The 23,953-nt window shown below is 56.1% G+C and overlaps 1 protein-coding gene across 4 annotated transcripts; it reads left to right on the plus strand.

Moving 5' to 3' along the window:
* Positions 1-6,186: 6,186 nt before the first annotated feature.
* On the plus strand, positions 6,187-20,280 carry CARD19 (caspase recruitment domain family member 19). Of its 4 annotated transcripts, none has more exons than XM_089336110.1 (6): positions 6,187-6,337; positions 15,688-15,830; positions 17,737-17,890; positions 19,067-19,126; positions 19,299-19,370; positions 20,002-20,280. In XM_089336110.1, the coding sequence occupies exons 1-6, from the start codon at positions 6,328-6,330 to the stop codon at positions 20,115-20,117; spliced, it is 555 nt and encodes a 184-aa protein (XP_089192236.1). In that variant the 5' UTR covers positions 6,187-6,327; the 3' UTR covers positions 20,118-20,280. The 4 variants fall into 4 exon arrangements, with proteins under 4 accessions (XP_089192236.1, XP_089192243.1, XP_008255152.1 ...); XM_008256930.5 differs by lacking the exon at positions 6,187-6,337 and adding an exon at positions 6,770-7,065; XM_089336117.1 differs by lacking the exon at positions 19,067-19,126 and having other exon boundaries at positions 6,191-6,337.
* The last annotated feature ends 3,673 nt before the right edge of the window (positions 20,281-23,953 follow it).

The raw sequence follows: 23,953 nt of genomic DNA on the forward strand, positions 1-23,953 counted from the left end.
GCAGGGACTGTCAGACCCGTGGAGCTGTGGCTCAGGTGCTGCAGGGGTAGCCGGCTTCAAAGCCCCATGCCCAAACCCTAGCGGCCCGGCCCGGCCCCACCAGCACTGCTCCGGGGGTGACCACTTGCCACTGGGATTCTCAGGGATACACCCAGCTCACTCCCGCCAAGGCCCTGGCGCTGCTGCTCCCTTTGCCAGGAACGCCAGCCCTTGTTGGCCCCTCCGCTTCCCCATGCTCACCTTGTCCCTCAAAACCCAGCAATTCTGCTATTACGTGGTCCTCCAACCCTCAGTCCCCAGCTCGTCCCAGGTGTCCTGCCCAATGTGCTCGGTGGAGTCGCCAGGGCCCCCGTGAGCGCAGGGAAAGGGGTGGGGAGACCCACTCCCACAGCTGTCAGGGGGGGTCCAAGCCTCCTCATGGCCTCCCTGCCCCCAGTCAAGCCCCCCAGAGTCGGTGTCCACACAGCTGCCACAGGGTTTGTTTTTCTACTGTAAAAAATGCACAGTGCAAATCTTACTGTTTTAACCATTTTAAAGCATACGGCTCAGTGGCATTAAGTTACATTCACATTGGTGTGCAGCTTTCACACCACCCAATTCCAGAACTTTTCCATCTTCCCAAACTGCAGCTTCGTCCCCATTCAACACTAATGTCCCATTCCCCTCCCCCAGCCACCATCGTTCAACTTTCTGTGGTTTTTGTTGTTGTTGTTGTTGTTTAAGATTTATTTTATTTATTTGAAACGTAGAGGGACAAAGAGAGCTCTTTCATTCCCTGGTCTACTCCCCACACGGCTAGAACGGCCAGGGATGGGCCAAGCTGAAGCCAGGAGCCAGGAGCTTCAGCCAGGTTTCCCATGTGGGTGGCAGGGGCCCAGACACCTGGGCCATTCATTCTCTGCTGCTTTTCTCAGGGAGCAGGTCTGGAAGCGAAGAAGCAGGGACAATAACCAGAGCCCACACAATGCCAGCCCCTCAGCTTCATGTTTATTCTGGGTGCTTCATCTAAGTGAGATGATACGGTCTTTGTCTCTTTGTAACTGGCTTATTTCACTTAGCACAACATCCTCTAGGTTCATCCATGTCACATGTGTCAGAATGTCCTTCCTTTGTTAAAAAGAAAAAAGTGAGAGACAGACAGAGCTCCCGTGTGCTGGTTCACTCCCCAAATGCCCACAACAGCTGGAGCTGGGCTAATCTGAAGTTGGGAGCCAGGAATACAATCTGGATCTGCAATGCGAGCCCCAAGAACTCCGTACTACACCATCACTGCTGCCTCCCAGGGTCTGCCTTAGCAGGAAGCTGGAGTGAGGAATCGGAACCAGAGGGCCGACAGTGTGGCACAGTGGGTTAAGCCGCAGCCTGTGACGCCAGCATCCTATTATCCGAGTGCAGAGTCAATTCCCGGCTGCTCTGCTTCTGACCCAGCTCCCTGCTAATGCACCTGGAAATACAATGAGAGATGGCCCAAGTACTTAGGCTCCTGTCACCCATGTGGGACTCCCAGATGGAGTTCCTGGCTCCTGGCCCAGCCCCAGTCAAACAAAATCTGAGCTCAGAATCACACCAGCAAGGCCAATATGGAATGTGGACGTTTTAACTGCTAAGCTAAACACCTACTCTAGAATTTGCTTGCCTTTTTTTTTTTTAAGTTTATTTTATTTATTTGAAAGGCAGAGTCACGAGAGAGAAAGAGAGAGAGAGAGAGAGAGATCTTATCCGCTGGCCCACTTCCCAAATGGCCATAATAACCAGGACTGGGTCAGGATGAAGCCAGGAGCCAGGAGTTTCATCCGGGTCTCTTGTGTGGTAGCAGAGGAATAAACACTTGGGCAATGTTCCACTGCTTTTCCCAAGCCATTAGCAGGGATCTAGATTAGAAGTAGAGCTGGGGGCCGGCACTGTGGTGTAATGGGCAAAGCCACCGCCTGCAGTGCCGGCATCCCATATGGGCGTCAGTTCAAGTCCCAGCTGCTACACTTCTGATCCAGTTCTCTTCTTTGGCCTGAGAAAGCAGTGGAGGGCTTGGGCCCTGCACCCGCATGGGAGACCAGGAGGAAGCACCTGGCTCCTGGCTTCGGATCTGCGCAGCACTGGCTGTAGTGGCCATTTAGGAGCTGAACCAATGGAAAGGAAGAACTTTCTCTCTCTCTCACTGTCTAAATCTGCCTGTCAAAAAAGAAGAAGAAGAAGAAGGAGGAGGAGGGGGAGGGGGAGGGGGAGGAGGGAAGGGGAGGGGGAGGAGGAGAGGAGGAAGAAGAAGAAGAAGAAGAGGAGGAGGAGGAAGAAGAGGAAGAGGAGGAAGAAGAAGAAGAGGAAGAAGAAGAGGAAGAAGAAGAAGAGGAAGAAGAAGAAGAGGAAGAGGAAGAAGAAGAAGAAGAAGAAGAGGAAGAAGAGGAAGAGGAAGAAGAAGAAGAGGAGCCAGGACTCGAACTGGCACCCATATGGGATGCGGGTGCTGCAGGCCGTGGGTTAACCTGCTACGCCACAGTACTGACTCCACTGTTTGTTCCAGAACACTCTTCCCCAGCTATCTCACCGCTTCAGCCGGGCCTCTGCCCAGATGGCAAGCACATTAGTCCTATGCTGCCAATAAGGGAGCACCTCGAAATATACTAGCTCGAAACCAACAACCGTGATTTCTTCTCTAGCAGTTGGGGGTCAGGGATCAGGGCTCTTTTAGAGACAGTGGCTCTGGCTCAACGTGTCTCATCTAAAGGCCTGACTGGGGCTGGGGACCCGTCTCCAAGGGGACACTCAGAGCAAGCGGATGCTGTTGGCTGGGCCTCAGCTCCACCCCACACAGGGTGCCCCCCAGGGCTGCTTGAGGTGGCTGGCCCCGCCTCAACAGCTATCCAGACACACAAGCCAAAGTCACACCACCATCTCCGCCACACTTGATTTGTCTCATAGGCCGGGCTGATTCTCTGAAGTAGGAGACTACACAAGGGCATGACCCAGGTTGTGAGGATGGCCGGGCCCTCTTGGAGGCTGGAGGCCTCGCTGGGTGCTATAGGTTGGCTCCTGGTGTGGCAGTGTTGAGATGGTGGGACCTTTAAGAGGTGGGGCCTAGTGGTAGATGAGTAAAGCCTCAGACGGGATTAATGCCGGTCTTGGGGAGTGGCTAAGTTTTCACAAGAGGGGATTATTATAAAGCAAGGCTGCCCTTTGAGCTTGGATCCTTCTGCGCATGGCCAGATCCCTCTCTTCTCTGCCGTGCTGTGATGCAGCCAAGGACACTTGTGCCAGCTGTTTGGACCCTCAGGCACCAGAATCCTGAGTCCAAAAAAAAAAAAAATGCCATTATAAGTGAGCCAGCTTCAGGTATTTTGTGCTAGCCACACAGACGGACTAAGACACTAGGCACCTTCCAGCTGTAACCTGCCCGGCCCCCTTCGCAGCAGTCGCCAGCGCCCACATGCAGACGTGCCCCGTGTCCCCTGGTAACCGGCAGCCTCTGGACACTTCCTCTGCCCTCCGTGAGAGCTAGCTCTGGGTTGCAGCACGTTTAGCAGACCTTAGTTGATGAATGCATGGACGAATGTGGAGCTGGACTCAAGGGAAGACAGAGCCCACTGGTTGGGGAAGAAGCAGGTGGCCAGAGGCCTCAGTAAGGTGAGGAGGATACTTGGAAAATCAGGGGTGCCTCGCTGGACCACCACAAAGAGCCCCTCTGCAGTGAGCTTCCCTACACAGTTTAGCAAGAACCCCTTCTCCCTGTATCTGATCAGTCCTCACCCCCGACCACCCCTGCCTGCCTTCAGCCAGGATCCGTCTCAGTGCACCTCCCGCTGTTATAACTGAATGCCACTGTCGCTCCCCGTCTTCGTGGAGGAATGACACAGGACCCTGCGCTGTTCTTTTGTCTGCTCGGCCCTCCCCGGGTTTGTTGCTGGTTCTTCCCGGGTTGGCTACCGACCCTTCCACCTCCGTGGAAGGGCGGTTCCCCCTAGCCACTTTCCCCACTTCCGCGGGGGAGCGGCATACCGCCGGCCGGCTCCGGCTCTCTCGGGGGCTGCACAGGTGTTCCTTCAGATAGATGTTCCCCTTAGATGTTCCTGGTGCATGTTGTCTCTCTCCTCCTTTATAGTCCTCTTCCACCAATCCCAACTCTGCTACCCACACGCCGAGTATGCTGCTCTCCTCCAATCAGGAGCAGGTCCTACAGTTTATTGGTTGAACTGGAGGTAGCTGTGTAGAAGCTGTTTCTCCCTTCTCAGCGCCATATTGTGGGAGAGCAGATGCATAGAATAAGTCTTAATTCCAGTAACTTAGTCTAGTCCGGGTTGCTCCCCACATGCCACAGCCTGGGTAATTCGTAAAGAACAGAAGCTTATAGCCCAGAGCCCTGGAGCAGGTGCCAGCATCTGCTGAGCCATGGCGTGGTGGAGGTGTCACAGGCAAGACAGCAAGCGTGTCATAGAGAACCACTTTTGTAACACAGCCACGCCCTCCATAGCCCATTAATCCACTACTCCATTAACTCATGAATGGATTAATCCACTCCTGAGGGCAGAAGCCCTCATGACCCAATCACCTCTTAACCGATTCACCTCTTAATACCTCACATTGCAGATTACTTTTTTAAAAAAAAAAAAAGGATTTATTTATTTATTTTAAAGAGTTAGAGAGAGAGAGAGGTCTTCCATCCACTGTTTCACTCCCCAGTTGGCTGCAACAGCTGGAGCTGTGCCGATCTGAAACCAGAAGCCAGGAGCTTCTTCCAGGTCTCCCATGTGGGTGCAGGGGCCCAAGGACTTGGGCCAAATTCTACTGCTTTTCAAGGCCATAGCAGAGAGCTGGATGGGAAGTGGAGCACCCGGGACTCGAACCAGCACCCATATGGGATGCCGGCACTGCAGGCAGCGGCTTTACCTGTTACGCCACAGTGCCAGCCCCGCAGATTACTTTTCAACATGAGAGGGCCTGCAATGCCAGCAGCCCATATGGGTGCTATATGGTGTCCGGCTGCTCCACCTCTGACCCAGCTCCCTTCTAATGGTCTAGGCAAAACATGAAAGATGGCCCCTGTCACCCACGTGTGAGGCCCAGAGGAAGCTCTTGGCTTTTGGCTTCAGACTGGCCCAGCGCTGGCCCTTGCAGCCATCTGTAACCCATTGCCTTAGTCATTTTCCGTTTCCTGACCCCACCTGCTTCTGCTCACCCTTGTGTTTGGGGAGGGGTGTGTCCTGACTGCCACACCTGGGCCAAGAGTTTTGGGATCTCCAAGCAGTAACTGCACCCATTCTCCACAGGCCTTGCCTGCCCCAAACTGTGATGGGACACAAGGAAGAACCGAGGCAGAGATGGAGGGCACGTGGAAGCAGGGAGCCCGGGTTACTCTGCTAGGGAAGCAGCAGGCCCGCCCAGGCAAGTAGTGAACAACTGTCCACCACCGCAGGCAGCGACCCCAGGTCTCCATTTTGTGGCTGAGACCCACTCATTTGCACAGGTGGGGTTGGGGGGTATAGAGGTGGAACGTGGGTGACCCTGTGAGCCTGCCTGCCTAGCCCATGCAGGACAAGGTTAGCCTGCCTGCTGGCAGGTGGCAGGAGCCCCGGACACATTTTCCCCACCCCTTCTGTTGAAGAGCCTTGTGCCTGCCAATCAGGTAAACTGCTCCCGGCTGTGGCCCAGGCCAACCAGGGAGGCTACGGTAGCCTCCGTGACCTTCGAGCTGACTGGAGAAGCATAGCGGCACCAATATCAGCTCTATCCTATAGAATCAGTGTTGCCCTGAATTAGCCACGCCCCCTCCGCCTCCCTTTAAAAAGTGTGCTTGATTGTTAATAGACATGTTCACCAAAACTTGTCTCCGGTGCTTTTTGTCTAAGAACCTCGCCGCCCCACCATCTTGGCAGTGTGCCGGTCTTGCAGGACGAGCCCCGAGTGGGAGCTTCTGGAAGTGGGCACCCGAGCCAGGAAGGGCTGTGATGGAGGGGAAGTGCGCTGGGAGGCAGCGTTTTGTCCCAGGTCACTCTTCGTACAGTTTGGGAAACCGAGGCTTAGGCGGATTAAATGACCCCCTTGGTCAAGGTCACCAGGGCAGACCAGTGATCCCTGTGAGTTACTGACTAGTTTACTCCCAGAATGGCCACCACAGCCAGGGCTGGGCTAGGAACTACATGCGGGTCTCCTATGTGGGTGGCAGGGACCCAAGCTCTTGGGCCACCATTAGTCGCTTTCCCAGGAAGCTGAATCGGAAGCCAAGCAGCCGGGACTGCAACTGGAGCTTTGACACAGGATGCTGGCATCCCAAGGTGGCTTAACCTGCTGCGACACGACGGCTGCGCCCCACTGGCCTTCCGTCCAGGGCTGACCACCTGCATGACCTTGGGTAAGTCCCGTCCCCTCGGAGTCTCACCCTCCCCGCCTGCAGCAGGGCGCGGCAGCTTGGAGTAGGGCAGGCCGCCGACGGAAGCGCTCGGGCCACCAGGAGGGGTGGAGTCAGACGGGGCTGGTTCACCATGGGGGCGCGGCCTGAGAGACGCGCGCCGGCTTTCGGAGAAGCTTGCGGGGGCGGGACTTGAGTGAGGGAAGGACTAAGTGAGGGGCGGGACTCCGCGCTCCTAGCGGACGCCAGAGGTGCCTGTCTTCGGTGAGGGGCGGGACTCCGCGCTCCTAGCGGACGCCAGAGGTGCCGGTCTTCGGTGAGGGGCGGGACTCCGCGCTCCTAGCGGACGCCAGAGGTGCCTGTCTTCGGTGAGGGGCGGGACTTAGAACCCAGGCGGCGCCGCCGGAGGAGACGTGTCCTGGGCGAAGTGCGCGGCGTAGCGCCCTGGCGGCGCCGGAGGCTGACGCCGGAGAGGTGTGTCTTGGCTGAGGGGCGGGGCGTAGAGCCCTGACGACGAGGACGCCGGGAGACGCCGGAGGGGGCGTGTTGTGAATGAGGGGCGGGAGCTAGAGCCCGGCGGCGACGCAGCCGACGCAGCTGGGGCGGGGACTGAAGGGAAGGGGTGGGGCTCTAGGCCTCCCCCGGGCGGCGGTCAAAGGAGCCGAGGCGGGCGGCTGACCGAGGGGCGGACAGCCGGGACGACGGGCGGTGCCGTGTCGTCGCCATGACAGGTGGGCACGGGGCTTGAACCCGGGCGATGGGGCCGAGTGACCTTGGCGGCGCGGCGGGGGCGGGCGCGGAGGGCGGGGCGCCAGGTGTGGTTGAAGAGGCTGAGGCGCAGGTGGCTCCCGTGCAGGTGCTTCTGGCGCAGGCTGCGCGGCTACGATCAGGGCATTGAGGGGTGGATCGTACCTGCGGATGCGGGAGTTGTGTCGCGGTCGGGGTGCTCCGAGGCGGCATTGAACCTGGGGGAGCAAGGGAGGTGGGTGGGGCTCGGGGCCCCGAGGTGGAAGGAGAGGTGAGGGAGCAGTAGGCGGGTCGGTGTTGGAAGGGGCTGTTCTGTCTCTGTCAGGCATCCCGAGGATGAGTTTGTGGTCTGCGGTAATCTGGCTCCTCCCCACTCACTCGGAGCCTACGGAGACTCCCCCCAAGTTGCACCCCCTGGCCCCCGACAGATCGAGCGGAATGGGGACAGAGTGAACTCAGCCACCCTCTCCCCCACCCAGGGCCTCTTTGGAGTGGGGTTCTTCCCGTGCCCACTTAGCTCTTGGTCCCAGCTAAGCAGGGTGACCCAACTCTGGACCTTCCCATGTGGGGGAAGCCCATCGGGATGATGGGCAGGTGATTGACCCCATGGCAGCGCCATTGAGGAGTGTTGAGAGCTCTCAGAAGCCGCAGCTCACTCCTTAGGGCCTGCCCACGAGGCAGAAGCCACTTAGGATGGTCCAGGGATCAGGGTGGCCCCGAAAGTTGCCAGTCTTTCTGGTGCTCCCTGGATTCTGGGCCCGAGACCGGCACACAAATCGGGATCTGCAGGGCTCGAACCTGGTGCCTTCCAGGATACCAGGCAGAGGAGGGCCCAGTTGCCGCTTGCTGTCCTTGTCATCTCTCTGGACCTTTTGTGTTTGTGGTTGCTAATTCTGAGCACCCACCGTTCACCAGGCCTGGGATAGCATATGTGTGTACAAGTGCCCCGGGCGCTTGGCTGGTTGGTGGTAGGGCCAGGATGAGAGTCCCGGCCCTGGCACCTATGCCTAGGCCCCCGCTTCCCGGCTCCCTTAGCAAGTTCATCAGGATGCATGGGTCACACACAGCTCCAAGGAGGCCCGGCCCAGGGGCTGGGTGTGGGTGGAGCCTAAGGCAGGCCCACCTCGGAGGAGCTGGCAGGCAGAGAAGGCTTTGTGCGTGAAGGGACCCTCAGCCGAGAGGCCACTGAACGGCAGGTGTCCTGAAGGCCCAGACTTCGGACACAGTGCCCTCCCCTTTCTCCCTGCCAGCTACTCGCTGGGCCTCTACACACTGCTCACAACCCTTCATTTTCAGGTTGTACTGAGGCCCATAGAATGCGGGCCTGGGAGGGTCAGGTGGGCAGCCCTGCAAGGCTGCAGACCCATAGTCTCCTGGGGTCAGTGCCCCCCCACCTCGTGCACTGACCGGGGGCTCTGGCTGCCAGCGAGCTGTGTAAGCCGACACCTGCCGCACACAGGGCTGGCGCTCAGCAAGTTACCAGTGATTCTCGCCAGACTGGGTGGGAGCTGGGCCAGGAGGGGCTTGTGGAAAAGATTTGGGAGGGGAGGTTGATGCGGAAGTGTCCAGCCCCGGTGAGAGGCCTCTTCGGCAGGACAGCGACCGAGCAGGGATTAACAGCTGAGAACTGCATGAACCCGTAATTGTCGGCCTGGGGTGGGGCTTCCTGGCAGTGTGGCAGGGGTAGGGGCTGCCAGCCAGGAAGACTTGGTGACCTCAGGGGCCTGTTAAGGACAGGTAGGGCCAGCTTCCTCAGGGCCCCAAAGGCCAGGCTGAGGACTTGTTTGCGGGCTGAAGAGGAGGTTGATGGTGGGGTGACAGCGCTGGGGGCCATACTGCTGGCACCAGGTAGGCGAGAAGGGAGCACGTGGGGCTGGGCAAAGGCTCCGCAGGTTTGTGCAGTGAGCCCACCCTCAGCCTGTGCACTAAGGCCTGGCACCAGGGCGGGTTCCTTGCTTGTGTTTTGTGCTTTGCAGTGACTTGTGCAGGAAGTGCAGAGCCCTGGGCTGTGCTGCCCGTGCCAGGTGACTCAGGGCTGTGGTGACTCAGGACTGCAGTGACTCACAGCTTGTGGGCAGCGGAGGCCCCGCCAGGCTAGCGGCTCAGGGTGCCAGCTGCCATCCACCAGCAGCCCTCAGTCTTGGACCTGGGTCAAGCTATTCCAGAATCCTTTTGTGAATGCCTACTGTGTGCCCAGCCCTGTGCACAGGGCACAGTAGACGCTGGGGAGGCAGTGCTGGACAGACAACCTTGGTCCAGCTCTTGGTCTGGCAGAGAGCCGATTACACCGTGGTAATTAGTGTGTTGGCTAGAAGGGCAGAGGAGGCTTGCGACACTGCCGTGGCTGGTCCCCACCTTGGATCTGTCACTAGCTGACTGCAGTCTCGGGCAGGTATCTCACTGCCCCACTCTGCCTCAGTTTCCCCTCTGAAAATGGGGGTGGTGGTCAGGCTTACACTGCAGAGCTGGTGGGAAGAAGCAGGTAGTGGAGGGGGTTGTGCCCACAGAGTGCCTGGCACATGGGTTGCCCTGTGAACTTGACGATGATTCACCTTCACTCTGAAAAGAAAGGCTGCAGGCAGTGGAGTCCAACTACCCATGAGCCTGCTGTGCAGCCCCGTGCAGGGCCTCCCTGTACGAGACCACTGCACTGTGGTGGGCTGCTGGCGAGGCTGTCTTCCCCCATCGACCACCAGAGAGGCTCGCCCCTTACTGCTCCCTCTGTGGCCATGGCGATGGCCTGAAGCAGATGATCTGATTTAGTGGTCAGAGGGCTTCAATGTGGGTATGGGAGGCAGTGACCATGAACCAGGACAGCCCCATTGTTCTCTGGATGACAGGTGTCTGTGGGGTCACTAGGGGACTGCAGCCCCCTCTCCTACACCAAGAGCCCCTGGGGAGGGGTATGCTGTCTGATCCTTGGGGCGGGAGAGTTTAGAAGTCCAGAGACAGCCCAGGGGAAGGCGGAGACAGGGGAAGACAAGCAACCTCCTGAGTCCAGCCTGTGGCCAAAGCCAGAGAGGGCTCACCTTTCCCAGGTGGTTACCCTGAGTTATACATAGTCAAGGCTGTTAGGAGGAGGAGTTTACTGACATCTGATGCGCTCATTGTTAGCATACATTTGGTAAGTTTTAACAAATGTTCCATAAGCACAGTAGATTCAAAACAGAACTTTTCCATCCCTCCAGGAAGTACCTCCATGCCCATGGGTAATCCCAGCCCAGCCCAGGGATTGATCTGCCTTCTATGAGCCCCATTTTTCCTTTGAAACTCAGTAATGAGATTTTCCAAAAATCTTTTTTAAGAGATTTGTTTGTTTATTTGAAAGGTAGAGTGACCGAGAAAGAAAGATCTTCCAATCCCTGGTTCACTCCCCAGATGCTCATAACAATCGGATCTGGTCCAGACCAGAGTCGTGAGCCTGGGACTTCATCTGGGTCTCTCTCCTGATGGGCGGGAGCTCAGGCACTTGGTCCATCATCTGCTGCCTCCCAGGCACATTAGCAGGAGGCTGGTTCAGAAGCATGGAGTAGCTGGGACTCAAACCCATCACTCCAGTAAGGGATGTGGGTATCACAAGCAGCAGCCACAGTGCCCACCCCCAGACTTTATTTTTAAATAATAACAGTTTTAGTTTACAGAGAGAAAGAGAGAAGGAGAGGGAGAGACAGAGACAGAGAGAGAAGTCTTCCATCTGCTGGTTTGCTCCCCAAATGGCTGCAACAGTAGAGCTGGGCTGATCCAAAACTAGGAGCTTCTTCCGGGTCTCCCACATAGGTACAGGGGCCCAAGCACTTGGGCCATCTTCCACTGCTTTCCCAGGCCATAGCAGAGAGCTGGATCAGAGGTGGAGCAGCCATGACTTGAACCAGCACCCATATGGGATGCTGGCACTGCAGGCAGTGACTTTACCCACTACACCATAGCACCAACCCCAAAAGATTTATTTTTAAAGACAGAGTTACTGAGAGATAGAGGCAGAGAGAGAGATCTGCCATCCACTGGTTCACTCCACAATGACAGAAACTAGGACAGGCCGAAGCCAGGACCAGGAGCTTCTTCTGGGTCTCCCTCTTGGATGCAGAACCCCAAGCACTTGGGCCATCTTCTAGTGCTTTCCCAGGTGCATTAGCAGGGAGCTGGATCAGAAGTGGAGCAGCCAGGTCTTGAACTGGTGCCCATATGTAGGATGCTGGCCCTGCAAGAAACAGCTTTATCTGCTACACCGCAGCGCTGGTCCCATTTTTTTTTTTTTTTTTTTAGAGTGTTCTGTGGGGCCGGCATTGTGGTACAGTGGGTTAAGCCACCACTTGCAGTGCCAGCATCCTGCATCAGAGCACCAGTTTGGGTCCCAGCGGCTGTGCTTCCAGTCCGGCTCTCTGCGAATGCACCTGGAGAAGCAGAAAATGGCCCAGGTGCTTGAGCCCCTGCCACCCACTCGGTTGGAGTTCCTGGCTCCTGGTTTCAGCCTCACTCAGCCCTGGCCATCGTGGCCATTGGGGAGTGAACCAGTGGATGGAAGATATCTCTCTCTCTCTGTATGTCTCTCTCTCCCTCCCTTCTATCTCTCTGCTTTTCAAATAAATAAATTAAATCTCCAAAAACATATACTGCTGAATTTGGTTTGCTAGTATTTAGTTGAAGATTTTTGCATCAATATTTATAAGGGGTATTGGTTTGTAGTTTAATGTTTTTGTAATCTCTTTGGCTGATTTGGTATCATTTTACATAGTAATCATTTTAGTATGATTTTACTTGTTTATTTATGAAATGTTCCTTTTTAGTTTTATGAAAGAGTTTAGGAAGGACTGATGTTGGTTCTTTAGATGTTTAGCAGAATTCATCAGCAAAGCCATCTGTTCCCAAGTTTCATTCTTGAGACAATTTTGATTACTGATATAATCTCCACTAGCTATGGGTCTGTTGAGATTTTCTACTTCTGGATTGTTTAATTTTGGTACATTGTGTGTTTTTTAGGAATTTTTCCATTTTATTTAAGTTGCTTAGTTTATTGTGTACAAATATTGATAAGATTCTCTTAAATCCTTTTAACTTCCATAAAATTGATAGTGATGTTCTCACTTCTATTTCTGATACTAGTAATTTGAGTCTTCTCTGCTTTTTTTTTTTTTAGTCTTGCTATAAGTTTACAAATTTTCTTGCTCCTTTCCAAGAGTCAACTTTTGGTTTTGTTAATTTTCTCTGTTGTGAGTCTTCTCTCCTTTCATTTATCTTTAGTTTTTATTATTTCCTTCCTTCCGTTAGCTTTAGGTTTAGTTTGCCCTTCATTTAGTCTTTGTTATTATTATTTTCCTTCTGCTGGATTAGGTCTTCTTTTGCTAGTTAAGGTGTAATTTTAAATTATTGATTTGAGGTCTTTTCTTAATTGTATGCATTTACAGCTATAATGTTCCATCTCAGCCTTCCATTCGCTGCTTCTCTTAGGTTGTGCTGTGGTGTGTGTGTGTGTGTGTGTGTGTGTGTTTTCATTTGTCTCAAAGTGTTCTGTAACTTCCCTGTTACATCGTCTTTGACCCATCAGTCGTTTAATTTCCACACATTTGTGAATTTATAGCTTCTTTCCATGTGATTAGAAAAATCCTGTGGGGATGAGCACTTAGTACAGAGCTTAAGACACTGCTTGGGACGCCTGCATTCCGTATCATAGTGCCCGAGTCCAAGTCATGGCTGCACTTCCGATGCTGGCTGCCAGCTCACTGATACCCTGAGAAGCCGAAGATGATAGCTCAAGTACTTGGGTCCCTGCCACCCATGTGGGAGATCTGGATGGAGTTCCTAGCTACTGGCTTTGGCTTAGCTCATCACAGGCTGTTGTGGGCACTTGGGGGTATGAACCAGCAGATGGAAGATCTCTGTCTCCTTCTCTGCCTTTCAAATAAAATGAAAAACAGATATAGGGACAAAAAGGTCTTTTAAAATATATTGAGCCTCATTTAGTGGCCTGACTTGTTCTGTGGTCTGTCCTGGAGGATGCTCCATATACATTTGAGAAAAATGTGTGTTCTCTGCTGTTGGGTGGGGTATTCAGTCCAAGTCTAAAGCATAATCGATTTGTGATGGTGTTCAAGACCTCTTTGTTAATCTTCTGTCTGGTTGTTCTACTTTTAAAAGTAGTGTATTGAAGTCTCCCTCTATTGTAGAGCTGTCTGTTTCTCCCATCAGTGCTATTAGTGTTTGTTTAGTGTATTTTGGGCATCTGATATTTGTTGTGTATGTGTTTACAATTATTATATAGTCTTGGTGACTTGACCCTTTTATGCAATATACTTTTAAAAAAAAATCTCTTGTAACAGTTTTTTTTTTTTTTTTTTTTTACCCCTAAATCTTCTGTTTGATATTGGTATTGCCACCTCTCTCTTTTGGCCACAATCTGTATGAGCATTTTTTCTCTATACTTTTAAAAAATATGTTTATTTATTTGAAAGGCAGAGTTACAGAGAGGCAGAGGCAGAGAGAGAGAGAGAGAGAGAAAAAGATAAAGATCTTGCATCTGCCATCTTCTACTGCTTTCTCAAGCCATAGCAGAGAATTGGATAGGAAGTAGAGCAGCTGGGTCTTGAACTGGCGTCCATAAGGGATGCTGGCACTACAGGTGGCCGCTTTTCCCACTATGCCACAGTGCCAGCCCCCAGACTTTCACTTTCTAAAGTGAATCTTTTGTAGATAGTAAATAGTTGGCTCCTTTTTTTAAGATTTATTTTTATTTTTATTTATTTGAAAGAGTTACAGAGAGAAGTAGAGACAGAGAGAGAGAGAGAGGTCTTCCATCCACTGGTTCACTTCCCAGATGGCCACAACGGCCAGATCTGTGCCAATCCAAAGCCAGGAGCTTCTTTCAGGTCTCTCACATAGGTACAGGGGCCCAAGGACTTGGGCCATCTTCTACTGCTTTCCCAGGCCATAGCAGAGAGCTGGATTGGAAGAGGAACAGCTGGGACTCAAACCAGTGCCCATATGGGATGCCGGCGCTTCAGGCCAGGGCTTTAACCTGCTGCGCCACAGCGCCGGCCCCAGTTGGCTCCTTTTTTAAAAAGCAATTTTAAAAAACAATTCTGCCAATTTTTGCCTTTTGATTAGAAAGTTTAACCTATTTAGATTGAAAATAGTTGTTGATAAAGAATGACTTATTTCTTCCATTTTGCTGTTTGTTTTCTCTATGTCCTATACCTTTTTTTTTTTTTTTTTTTTTTTTTTTTTTTAATGAGAGAGATCTTCCATCTGCTGGTTTACTCCCCAAATGGCCACAACAGCTGGAGCTGCGCCGATCCAAAGCCAGGAGCCTGGAGCTTCTTCTGGGTCTCCCACATGGGTGCAGGGGCCCAAGGGCTTGGGCCATCCTCCACTGCTTTCCCAGGCCATGGCAGAGAGCTGAATCAGAAGTGGAGCAGCTGGGACTCAAACCGGCGCCTGTATGGGATGCCGGCACTGCAGGTGGCAGCTTTATCCACTATGCCACAGTACCTGTCCTACAGCTTTTTAGACCTTCATTTTCTCCATTACTGCTTCCCATTATGTGTTTAGTTGCTTAAAAATTTTTTTTTCTTTATTTAGAAGGCAAGACACAAAGGGAGAGGGCGATCTCCATCCACTGGTTCACTCCCCAAGTGTCCACAACAGCCAAACCTGAGCCAGGCTGAAGCCAGGAGCATCTTCCATATAGGTGGTAGGGACCTAGGCACTTGAGCCATCGCCTGCTGCTTCCCAGGGTGCCCATTACCAGGAAGCTAGATCAGAAGCAGAGTAGTCAGGACTTGAACTAGGCACTCCAGGATGGGATGTGGCCATCCCAAATGGTGACTGATTTTTTTTTTTTGTAGTGACATCTTTTGACGTATATATTCTATAGATATTTTCCTGTGGTTAGCATGAAGATTGCATACAGTATCCTAAAATTTTAACACTCTAATTTGAATTGATACCAAGCTAACCTTAATCACATATAAAAATTGTGCTCTTATAATGTGCCCCCCACCAGCCCTGTGTACATGAGGAAATGGGTCAGGCAGCCACAAATGGGAGGCAGTGCACCTGCTGGATCTTGTGTTTCCCCCACCCACAGCTGCTCTGAAGACACATCCTTCTAACGAACAGTCGTAATGAGAAAGAAGATGTACTGATGAGGCCTTAATGTGATTCTGAAAAAACAGAAAACACACACACACACATTTCTGTTCCTGAGAAAACCTCTCTGATTTGCTGTTCCTGGGGGCACTGGCAGCCCCACTGACGTGCTGTGTCCCCTGAGATGCCAGCACGGGCCCCTGAGCCTGCCTGCGTCTGCGTGGCTGTGGGAGCTGCAGAGGATTCCGAGGCCCTAGCCATTTCCAGATGGCCCTGTGGGCAGCCCCAGGGAAAGCAGATGCTCTGCCCCTCTGAGTTTATTCTCTGTGATACGCTCTTGGGCATAGCTGAGGGGCCGGAGGAGGGGCTTCCCGCTGCACCTGCACACGTCCGCCTTCGGGTGGGAGCAGGTCTCGCTGTGTGCCGCACCCCTGTGTGGGCTGGGTTGTCTGTGATGCCCTGGGTGCATCCTCTGGAGAGGCCGCCACAGTGTGGCTCACGCTCTGCTCCCACGTGTGTTCCAGATCAGACCTACTGCGACCGCCTGGTGCAGGACACACCCTTCCTGACAGGCCGCGGGCGCCTGAGCGAGCAGCAGGTAGACAGGATCATCCTGCAGCTGAACCGCTACTACCCACAGATCCTCACCGACAAGCAGGCGGAAAAGGTGCTGAGGAGGTGAGGGGGGGTGCCTGGGGTGCCTCTCAGGGGATGGCGTCGAAGGTGACACACCTGGCCCTGGGCACTAGGGCTGCCCGAGCTTGGAACCGCCTCTTTGGGGGGACCCAAAACGAGCCCAGAACATCAGCTTCTCTGCGCCCAGTCTCTTCACGGATCATCGGGCTTGTGGGCCCCTAGCCGAGCTGTGGGAAGGCTGCAGGAAACCACACATGACAGCACCTGGCACACACACCACACAGCAGTACAAGACCTGGAGGGGAGCGGAGGGGAAGCTGAGGCCTGGGCCTTGCTCCACAGCACCAGACCTGACCTGAAGAACACCGCTTCCTCTCCGCCTTCGTTTCTCCGTGGGTGTCCGGTGGTGGGAGAAGCGCGAGACGGAGTCGTGAGACCAGGAAAAGGAGGAGGAAGCTCCGCAGGCGGCAGAGTTTATGAAGGCAGCTTCACGTGGAGCTCCCCATTGGGAATCGGGGTGCACGGATGTGGTGCAGGCTGCCTCCACTTACTCTGCACAGGGCAGCAGTAGAGGCAAGGCTTGTACTTCTAGAGACTGGGGGGAGCAGGGGGCTTGGTACCACATTCCTGTCTGCTCTTTGGGCACCTTGCTGGGCTCTCCTTAGGCTTCTGGTCGTGTTTAAAATTTGTGGCTGGAGAATGGTGCCGGCTGTGCTGACGGGCGGACAGGAGGCTCCAGGTGGGCAGGTGCTTACCCTGTCTCACCCTGACCTGGAAGCCATGCTGAGAGGGGCTCAGTGTCCCGACTTGTGTCATAGGCCTAGGAGCCCTGTGTGCAGGCTATGGTGAGGACAGGTGAGCAGGTGAACGGCAGTTGCAGGTCCTCCCCAAGAGAGGGCGCTGTGAGTTGCTGCGGTCACTGCCCCACTTTACAGAGGAGGCCTCTACTGCCTGCTGTGCAGTTGCCCGCATGGCTCTCAGGGCAAGGAGGTCAGGCTACAGGCTGCACGCTGAGCCTGTCCCGTTACATGGGAAGGTACAGGGCGTCTCACAGCTCCAGCCTCTCTGTGCTACGCTGGCAGTTTCTGGGCTCTGTCCCAGGAGGCCTAACCTCACCCAGCCTTCCAGTGCTGGGGAACCCTGAGGGCCTCAAGTTCCAGGACACGGATAAGAGCGTTGGGCAGGCCCTGCCTGTCCCACCAGCCCCTGGCTCACTTTGGCTCATGCCACCACCTCCAGCCTCTTGCTCCCTGTCAGTCACAAAATTAAAAGTCTAATACGTTTTCATTTTTTTTTTTTTAGTTTTGAAAAGTTTCAGATGTTTATAGGAACAAAGAGGAAGCAGTTCATGCACACACCCGGTTCCTCACTGCACCTGCCTCAGGAGCTTCTGTGCTGTTGCGTCTAGTTCCAGTTCCCTGTAGCCATGTAGAATGGCACACTGCCACCAGGGGGCAGCACCATCCCAGCCTACTGGTCCACAAGGTCAAGGCCAAGCGCCACCTGACCTTCAGAACCACACATTTGTCCATCAAACACACCAGAAGAGCCTGGTCTTTTCCCAACTTAGTTTTAAATGCTTGAATCATGTTTGTATAGGCAGAAAAATAGAAGCTATCCTGTTGTGCCATCACCTCATTCATTCTCTGTAACAGTCCTACCACACAGGTTTGTTATTGCTTTACAAATGAAGAAGCCAGTTCTCAGAGGGGTGAAGTGACTTGCCCAGGACACACAGAACACCACGCTAAGTGGCATGCTTTATGGTCTCTCCAGGCCTCAGCTTCCCACCCCGCAGGGAGTGGAGATGATCAGTCTATGTGCTTCCTCCCGATGAGGAAGCTAAGGCTGGGGGGTCTGACCCCAGCACCCCACCCTGACCCATGGCTGCCCCCCCACCAGCCTGACCTCCCCTTGTGCCCCTCTCTCTCCCCCAGTTCCGGAACCCCAAGGCATCCCTGCGCCTGCGGCTCTGCGACCTCCTGAGCCACCTGCAGCACAGCGGCGAGCGAGACTGCCAGGAGTTCTACCGCGCCCTGTACATCCACGCCCAGCCGCTGCATGGCCTCCTGCCCAGCCGCCAGGCTCTGCGTAAGTCCCTGTCCCCTGAGCCGCGCTCCAGCTCTGGACAGTGTGGGCGTCCTCTGTACCCGTGTGTGTGTGTGTGTGTGTGTGCAGGCACCCAGGCCTGGGCGGCCGTCTCGGAGCCCCACCCAGGGACCAGCCTATGCCTTCCCAGGGAGAAACACGCAGGCAATGCAGCCGTCTCCCTTGAGTCTCCGTCTCTTCTTCTGTCTTGTTCTCTATCTCCTGTCAGTTTTCACACAGAAGGTGACATCCTCCATGTCTGGTCCTACCTTCCTTTCCCAGACTCCCTCGTGGGGACCCCTTCATGCATCGAGGACAGTAGCCTGTCCTTGCCCTCAGCATGGCCCGCAGCCCCGAGTAACCACCCCCACTGTTCACTGTAGCCAGCCTGTGCACATGTGGGCTCTGCACGGAGCTCCAGGCATGGTGGCAGGCCAGAGGCTCGTGCATTTGGGTTTGGAGGGCCTTGTACCCAGGCAGTGTGCTCCACTCAGGAGGGTGGGTCCCAAGGGTCTGGAATCCTCTGAACTGCTGCGCCAGGGAGAGCGAAGCAAGCTGGGAGAGTGACCCGGATCAGAGGCGCTGTGCTCAGGTTCCTGAAGGAGGGGCTAGAGCCATAGGTGCCTCCAGCCACGCCACTAAGACCCCAAAGAGGCCTCCCCAGACCTTGCTCCATGGGGTCTTCCAAAGCACACCTGGGGCCAAGCCATGGCCCTGCTGGAGGGAGGCAAAGCACCTTGGCCCCCAGCTGGCCCCCAGGCCTGTGCAGCAGGTTAGCCTGCAGGAGAGGCCCCACAGGGGGTGTGGGGCGGAGGAGCCCTGCTGAGCTGCACCTGGGGAGGTGGCCCCCATGCTGGCAGCAGTCGGGCCTTCAACAGTGAAGTTTGGGCCGTGCACAGTGTCCTGTGCCCACACCCCCAGGAATGACACTCTCCCTTCCCCCGACCCATAGCTCCCTGAGCACAGGAGCTAGACCAAAGGAGAAAATCCCAAAGTCCAGGGGCCTCTGGGGCCTCCCCTTGCCACGCCTGGCTGGCCCAGTGCCGTGTACGTCCATGCGGGGACCAGATGGGGCCCTGTGGCCCCAGGAGGTGGCAGCAGTCTTGGGCTTCCCGTCGGGATGACCCCCTGGCTCCCTGGCAACCCACAACTAACCATGCCCTGTGATTTTGTTTCCAGAGAACTCAGATTGCACAGAGCTCGACTGGGGCCGCGAGAGCCACGAGCTGAGTGACAGGGGTAACGCCCCCGCTGCCCCCTCTCTGTCTCTGTCTCTCTCTCGTCTCTGCCTCGGGGCTTCTGCATCCCAAGTCGGGCTCCTTTCCTGGCTTTCTCTCGGTGGACAGACCCCCCCAAGGTGCTTGCTGGCTGGCACAGAAGGGGGGCCCTGTTCACACTTGTTTCTCCCCAGGACCCATGAGCTTCCTGGCGGGCTTGGGCCTGGCTGCGGGCCTGGCGCTCCTCCTCTACTGCTGCCCACCAGGTGGGTGCAAGTGGGCCCTCTCCAGACCACCAGCAGAGTGGGGTCCCCCCCCACCCGGCTGCTTCCCTCAGCCACCAACCAGGGCTGCTGAGAGAGCGCCCCAAACTCTGTGCACATCGGGGCCCCTTGGTCTCTTCGCTCCTTGGTTTCCTCACCTGTGCCGTGGGACGGTGTCGGGCCCCACCTTGCAGGGATTGTGGGAAGGAGGGTCGATGGAGCCCCCCAGCCCTCTGCAGCCCCTGCGGCTCCCAGAGGTCAGGAAATGGTGACTTCTCAGCGGTGGGGGAGGGCTCTGAAGGCCTGTCACACCTGTGGCCTTGAGCAGGTCTCTTCCCACAGGGCCTGGCGTCTCTGAGGGGAGGAGGCTGCCAAGGCCACAGCCTGCGGGCACCCCCTCCCTTCTCTCATGCATTTCTCTTGCTGGGAAGAGCTGCTGGGTGTGGGGCGCCGGCCTCGCCTGCAGCCCACACGGGGCAGGACGGAAGGTTCACACGCCGCTCTGGAGGAGCCAGAGCGGGTAGGGGTGATGGTGCCAGCACCCACCTGCTCCAGCTCCCAGGCTCCGGGCCAGGCCGGAACGCAGGGCCCCTTCCAGGCTGTTCCTGAGCTTTCTCCTCCCTCTGTCCCCCAGACTCCAGGGGGCTGCCGGGGGCCCGGCGCCTCCTCGGCTTCTCGCCGGTCATCGTCGACAGGCACGTCAGCCGCTACCTGCTGGCCTTCCTGGCAGATGACCTGGGGGGCCTCTGACGGCCGCAGACCCGCCCGCCGCTCCACCAAAGAGGCCCCTGTGCCTGCGGGGGCCCGCGCTTCCTTTTCTACGCATGTTTTTCATTATTTATAACTCCTGTAAGAAGCATATCGCCTTCTCCCTACAAGGTGCTTAATGATATTAAATGTTCACGTCCTCTCAGCCGCTCTCTCTCCCTTGTCTCAGGGGTTTTCTAGATGATTCTGGATGTGTCTGATTCAGCAGCTACTGGTGAGTCCAGCCCTTAGGGCAGGACATCCACTGTGGGAACTCGCCCCCCTATTCCTCTCTCACACTGTCCTCCCCTCCCCCATCCCCTTCCTCTCAGGTTCCCTCCCCTCCCCCATCAGTCTCTGCACCCCAGCCTCCCCCAGACTCCCTGCTGAGCCTTCCCCTGCTATCCCTGCCAGGTGGCAAGAATGGGCTGGCTGGCCCCTCCCTGCGGCCATTTCCAGGGGGACACCAGTAGGGGCCCAGCAGCGGTGAGCTCCCCGCGAGGTCGCACGGAGCCCTCACCACTCACCCAGCAGGTGGGGCTGTTAGCTCTCCTGATGGGGACCCCGAGGCCCAGGGGGCGTCACTCAGCTAGTAAAAGGGAGACCGGATGTTAGGTCACCCCTTCTTTGTTCCCTTCCCCCCAACTGTCCAAGGAGACCCCTTGACCCCTCCTTACCAGGTCTCTGCTCCCAGCCTCGGTCACCGTCCAGTCACCGAGCCTTGGCTCCTCCCTGTCCTGTCAGCCCCCTGTGTCCCCACACAGCTGGGGCCCTCGGGGCCACACCCTACGTGCTGATGGCAGCGGGGGTGAGGAGTCAGTGAGGCTGCAGGCTGGCTGGGCAGGTCCAGGGACTGGGCGCTGGCCACGTAAACCATAACTACAGGCCGGCGCCCCAGCTCACTAGGCTAATCCTCCGCCTTGCGGCGCCGGCACACCGGGTTCTTGTCCCGGTCGGGATGCCGGATTCTGTCCCGGTTGCCCCTCTTCCAGGCCAGCTCTCTGCTGTGGCCAGGGAGTGCAGTGGAGGATGGCCCAAGTGCTTACTTGGGCCCTGCACTCCATGGGAGACCAGGATAAGTACCTGGCTCCTGCCATCGGATCAGTGTGGTGCGCCGGCCGCAGTGCGCTGGCCGCGGCAGCCATTGGAAGGTGAACCAACGGCAAAAGTAAGACCTTTCTCTCTGTCTCTCTCTCACTGTCCACTCTGCCTGTCAAAACACACACACACACACACAAACTACATCCAGAGCCCTTGGCAGGAAGTGAGCTTCAAGTCCTTGTCACCCACAAGGGCCACCCCCCCCCCCCCGGGAGAGGGAGGTCCGGATCCTGAGAACCAAGCAGTGCCCAGAACCTTTGGAGGTGAAAAGCCTCACAGCACCCCGCTGCCCTGCTCCTGCCGGCCTCGGGGTCTGTCCTGGGACCCTCCGTTGTGGCCCTGGGTGGTGAGTGGGCACAGCAGAGGGCCTGGGCGCTCTGCTCTTGGCTTCCATCATCAGCCCCCTCGGGGCATTCCTGCATTCAGCAGTGCGAACCACCCACCAGGCAGCTCCTCCCGCAGGGCAGGGGCCGGCGGACACCCCAGCCCTCCCCGTTCTGTGGGAACCCCATCACTACCCTCACTTCACAGATGAGGAAGCTGAGGCTGAGTCCAAGACCACACTGCAGCCGGGGGAGCTCGTGGGCCCCTGCCCACGCACGTAAGTGTGCACGTATGCACATGCACACTCCGTGCGTATTCACTCACAGTACACGCACACACCCGCAAGGCCCTGGGAATGGGCCCTCTCCCGGCGACTTCCCCAGCGCTTCCTCTCACAAGCCTATTTAGGAGAAACAAGAACGCCTGCCAACTTGCAGAATCATCATGAATGTGCGCTTTCCACGGGGGGTTTCCGGAGGCTCCAGGGCAGGCCGTGCCCATGGGATGCCGCCGTGGACAGGACTGGGTCTCGAGCTGGTCTCAGATCCAGGCTCCCCGAGGGGCTCTGCTTCAGTCTCAGGTTCTCCCAGCACGCAGGAGTGGGAAGCACAGGCAGGCGCTCCACGATGTGGTGATCTGGTCTCCTGTGTGACTGCAGAGCCTCTGAGACCCCCATTGGCTAGGACGCTACCCCCCAGCGAGGAGAAGTGGCTTTGCAGACAGCCCCCAGGTATAGCTCACTCCACCCCTGAGCCACAAGATCAGAGCCTCAGTTTGCCCATCTGTGAACTGGGAACCTTCCTCTAGGAACCCTTGATCCCAGCTCAGAGCAGCAGGACTCTGGAGGCTACTCCACACTCCCAGGGGTAGTTAGATGCCTGGGTGACATACCCCTGGTGATATTGACAGGCATCTGGGTGATGGGGACAGTGCTAGGTGGGAGTGACAAACACTTGGGTCAAGGGTGTGAATTGGAGTTTGGCATTGTGGCATTTATGATTCCAGAATCCCCTGTCAGCACCAGTTCAAGTCCCAGCTGCTCCACTTGTAAAGATTCATTTATTTGAAAGGTGCAGTTGGAGGGAGACAGAGATCTTCTGTCTCCTGTTTCATTCCCCAGATGGCCGCAGTAGCCAGAGCTGGGCCCATCCGAAGCCAGGAGCTTCTTCCGGGTCTCCCTTTCCCATGTGGGTGCAGGGGCCCAAGCAGTCGGGCCATCCTCAGCTGCTTTTTTAGGCCATGAGCAGGGAGCTGGATCAGCAGTGGAGCGGCCGGGACAGGAAGCAGCATCTGTATGGGACGCCGGCGCCACAGGTGGTGGCCTTGACAGATACACCACAGCACCTGCCCCCACTTCACTTGTGTCCAGGTTCCTGTTAGTGTGCCTGAGAAGGCAGCGAAAGATGGCCCAGGTGCTTGGCCGCTGCATCCCACATGGGAGACCAGGATGCGGTTCCTGGCTCCTGGCTTTACCCTGGCCCAGACCTGAGTGTTATCAGCCATTTGGGGAAAGAACCAGAAGATGGAAGGTATTCTCCCCCTCTTCTTTTGAATAAATAAATACATAAATCTTTAACACAAACAGACAAAAGATTTGAGTGGGCATGACTTGCTCAGGAGAGGCCACAACAGGTGCTGAGTTGTAGTCCCCGCCAGGATTGTCCACAGGTGGTTCTGTGGCCTGGGAAGCTCTGAGACCTGGAGAACTCGGAGCTGCTGGAATAACCTGTAAGGCCGATTCCCTGGGTGCCATGGGCAGGATGCCATCCCCTAAGCGGGATACGCCAGTCTCCTGGGTATGGGTCCTCAGTCTCCCGGGACTGCCAGCTTTGTCCCCTCTGTGACCACCCAGGCCCTGCCCTGAGGTCCACACCTGCCTCGCCCTCTGACCAGGCTGGGCTCCTGCAGCTGAGGTCTGCCAGTCTTGACCACAGCCAGGTGCATCCCTGTTGGCTGCCTCCTGGCCCCAGAGGGGAGGACATCAGGACATCCCTGCACAGGCCTCAGCACCTCTCAGGCCCCTTCCTCGCCTGATCCATTGGTGGCCATGCCTGGGGACGTAGTAGTCCTCAGAGGAAAGAGGCCACCACCAGCCACATGCACCTGCATAGCACTGTGGGGCACCTGTGCCCTCGCCAGCTGTGCCCCACAGCAGCCGCAGGACACGGCACACCCACCTGTCACTCATCCTGGATGTCCCGGGTGAGTGCCACCTGCTCCAGGACCTCATGACACACAGGTTAGAACAGCTGTCCCCTCCAGGGCCCCAGGCTTTGCTCCCAGGTGCACATGTGTAGGAGCCGCTAGTGGTAGGAGAACTCCCACCACCGGAGACTGGGGGGGGGGGGGGCTGCCCAGTGGCAGGAGCCGTGTGACAGAGCCCAGGTCGTCAAGGACAGACGGCCACGTCACTC

Source organism: Oryctolagus cuniculus, chromosome 1 (assembly GCF_051225735.1).
Source record: "Oryctolagus cuniculus isolate XC-2025 breed Fujian yellow rabbit chromosome 1, ASM5122573v1, whole genome shotgun sequence".
In the NCBI taxonomy this organism is placed as follows: Eukaryota; Metazoa; Chordata; class Mammalia; order Lagomorpha; family Leporidae; genus Oryctolagus; species Oryctolagus cuniculus.

What these genes read in the sequence shown, in the direction of transcription:
- CARD19 (XM_089336110.1), top strand. An exon ending in GCCCAGCCGCCAGGCTCTGC is followed by an intron (nt 17,891 to 19,066) that starts GTAAGTCCCTGT and finishes TTTTGTTTCCAG; the next exon opens with AGAACTCAGATTGCACAGAG. An exon ending in CCACGAGCTGAGTGACAGGG is followed by an intron (nt 19,127 to 19,298) that starts GTAACGCCCCCG and finishes GTTTCTCCCCAG; the next exon opens with GACCCATGAGCTTCCTGGCG.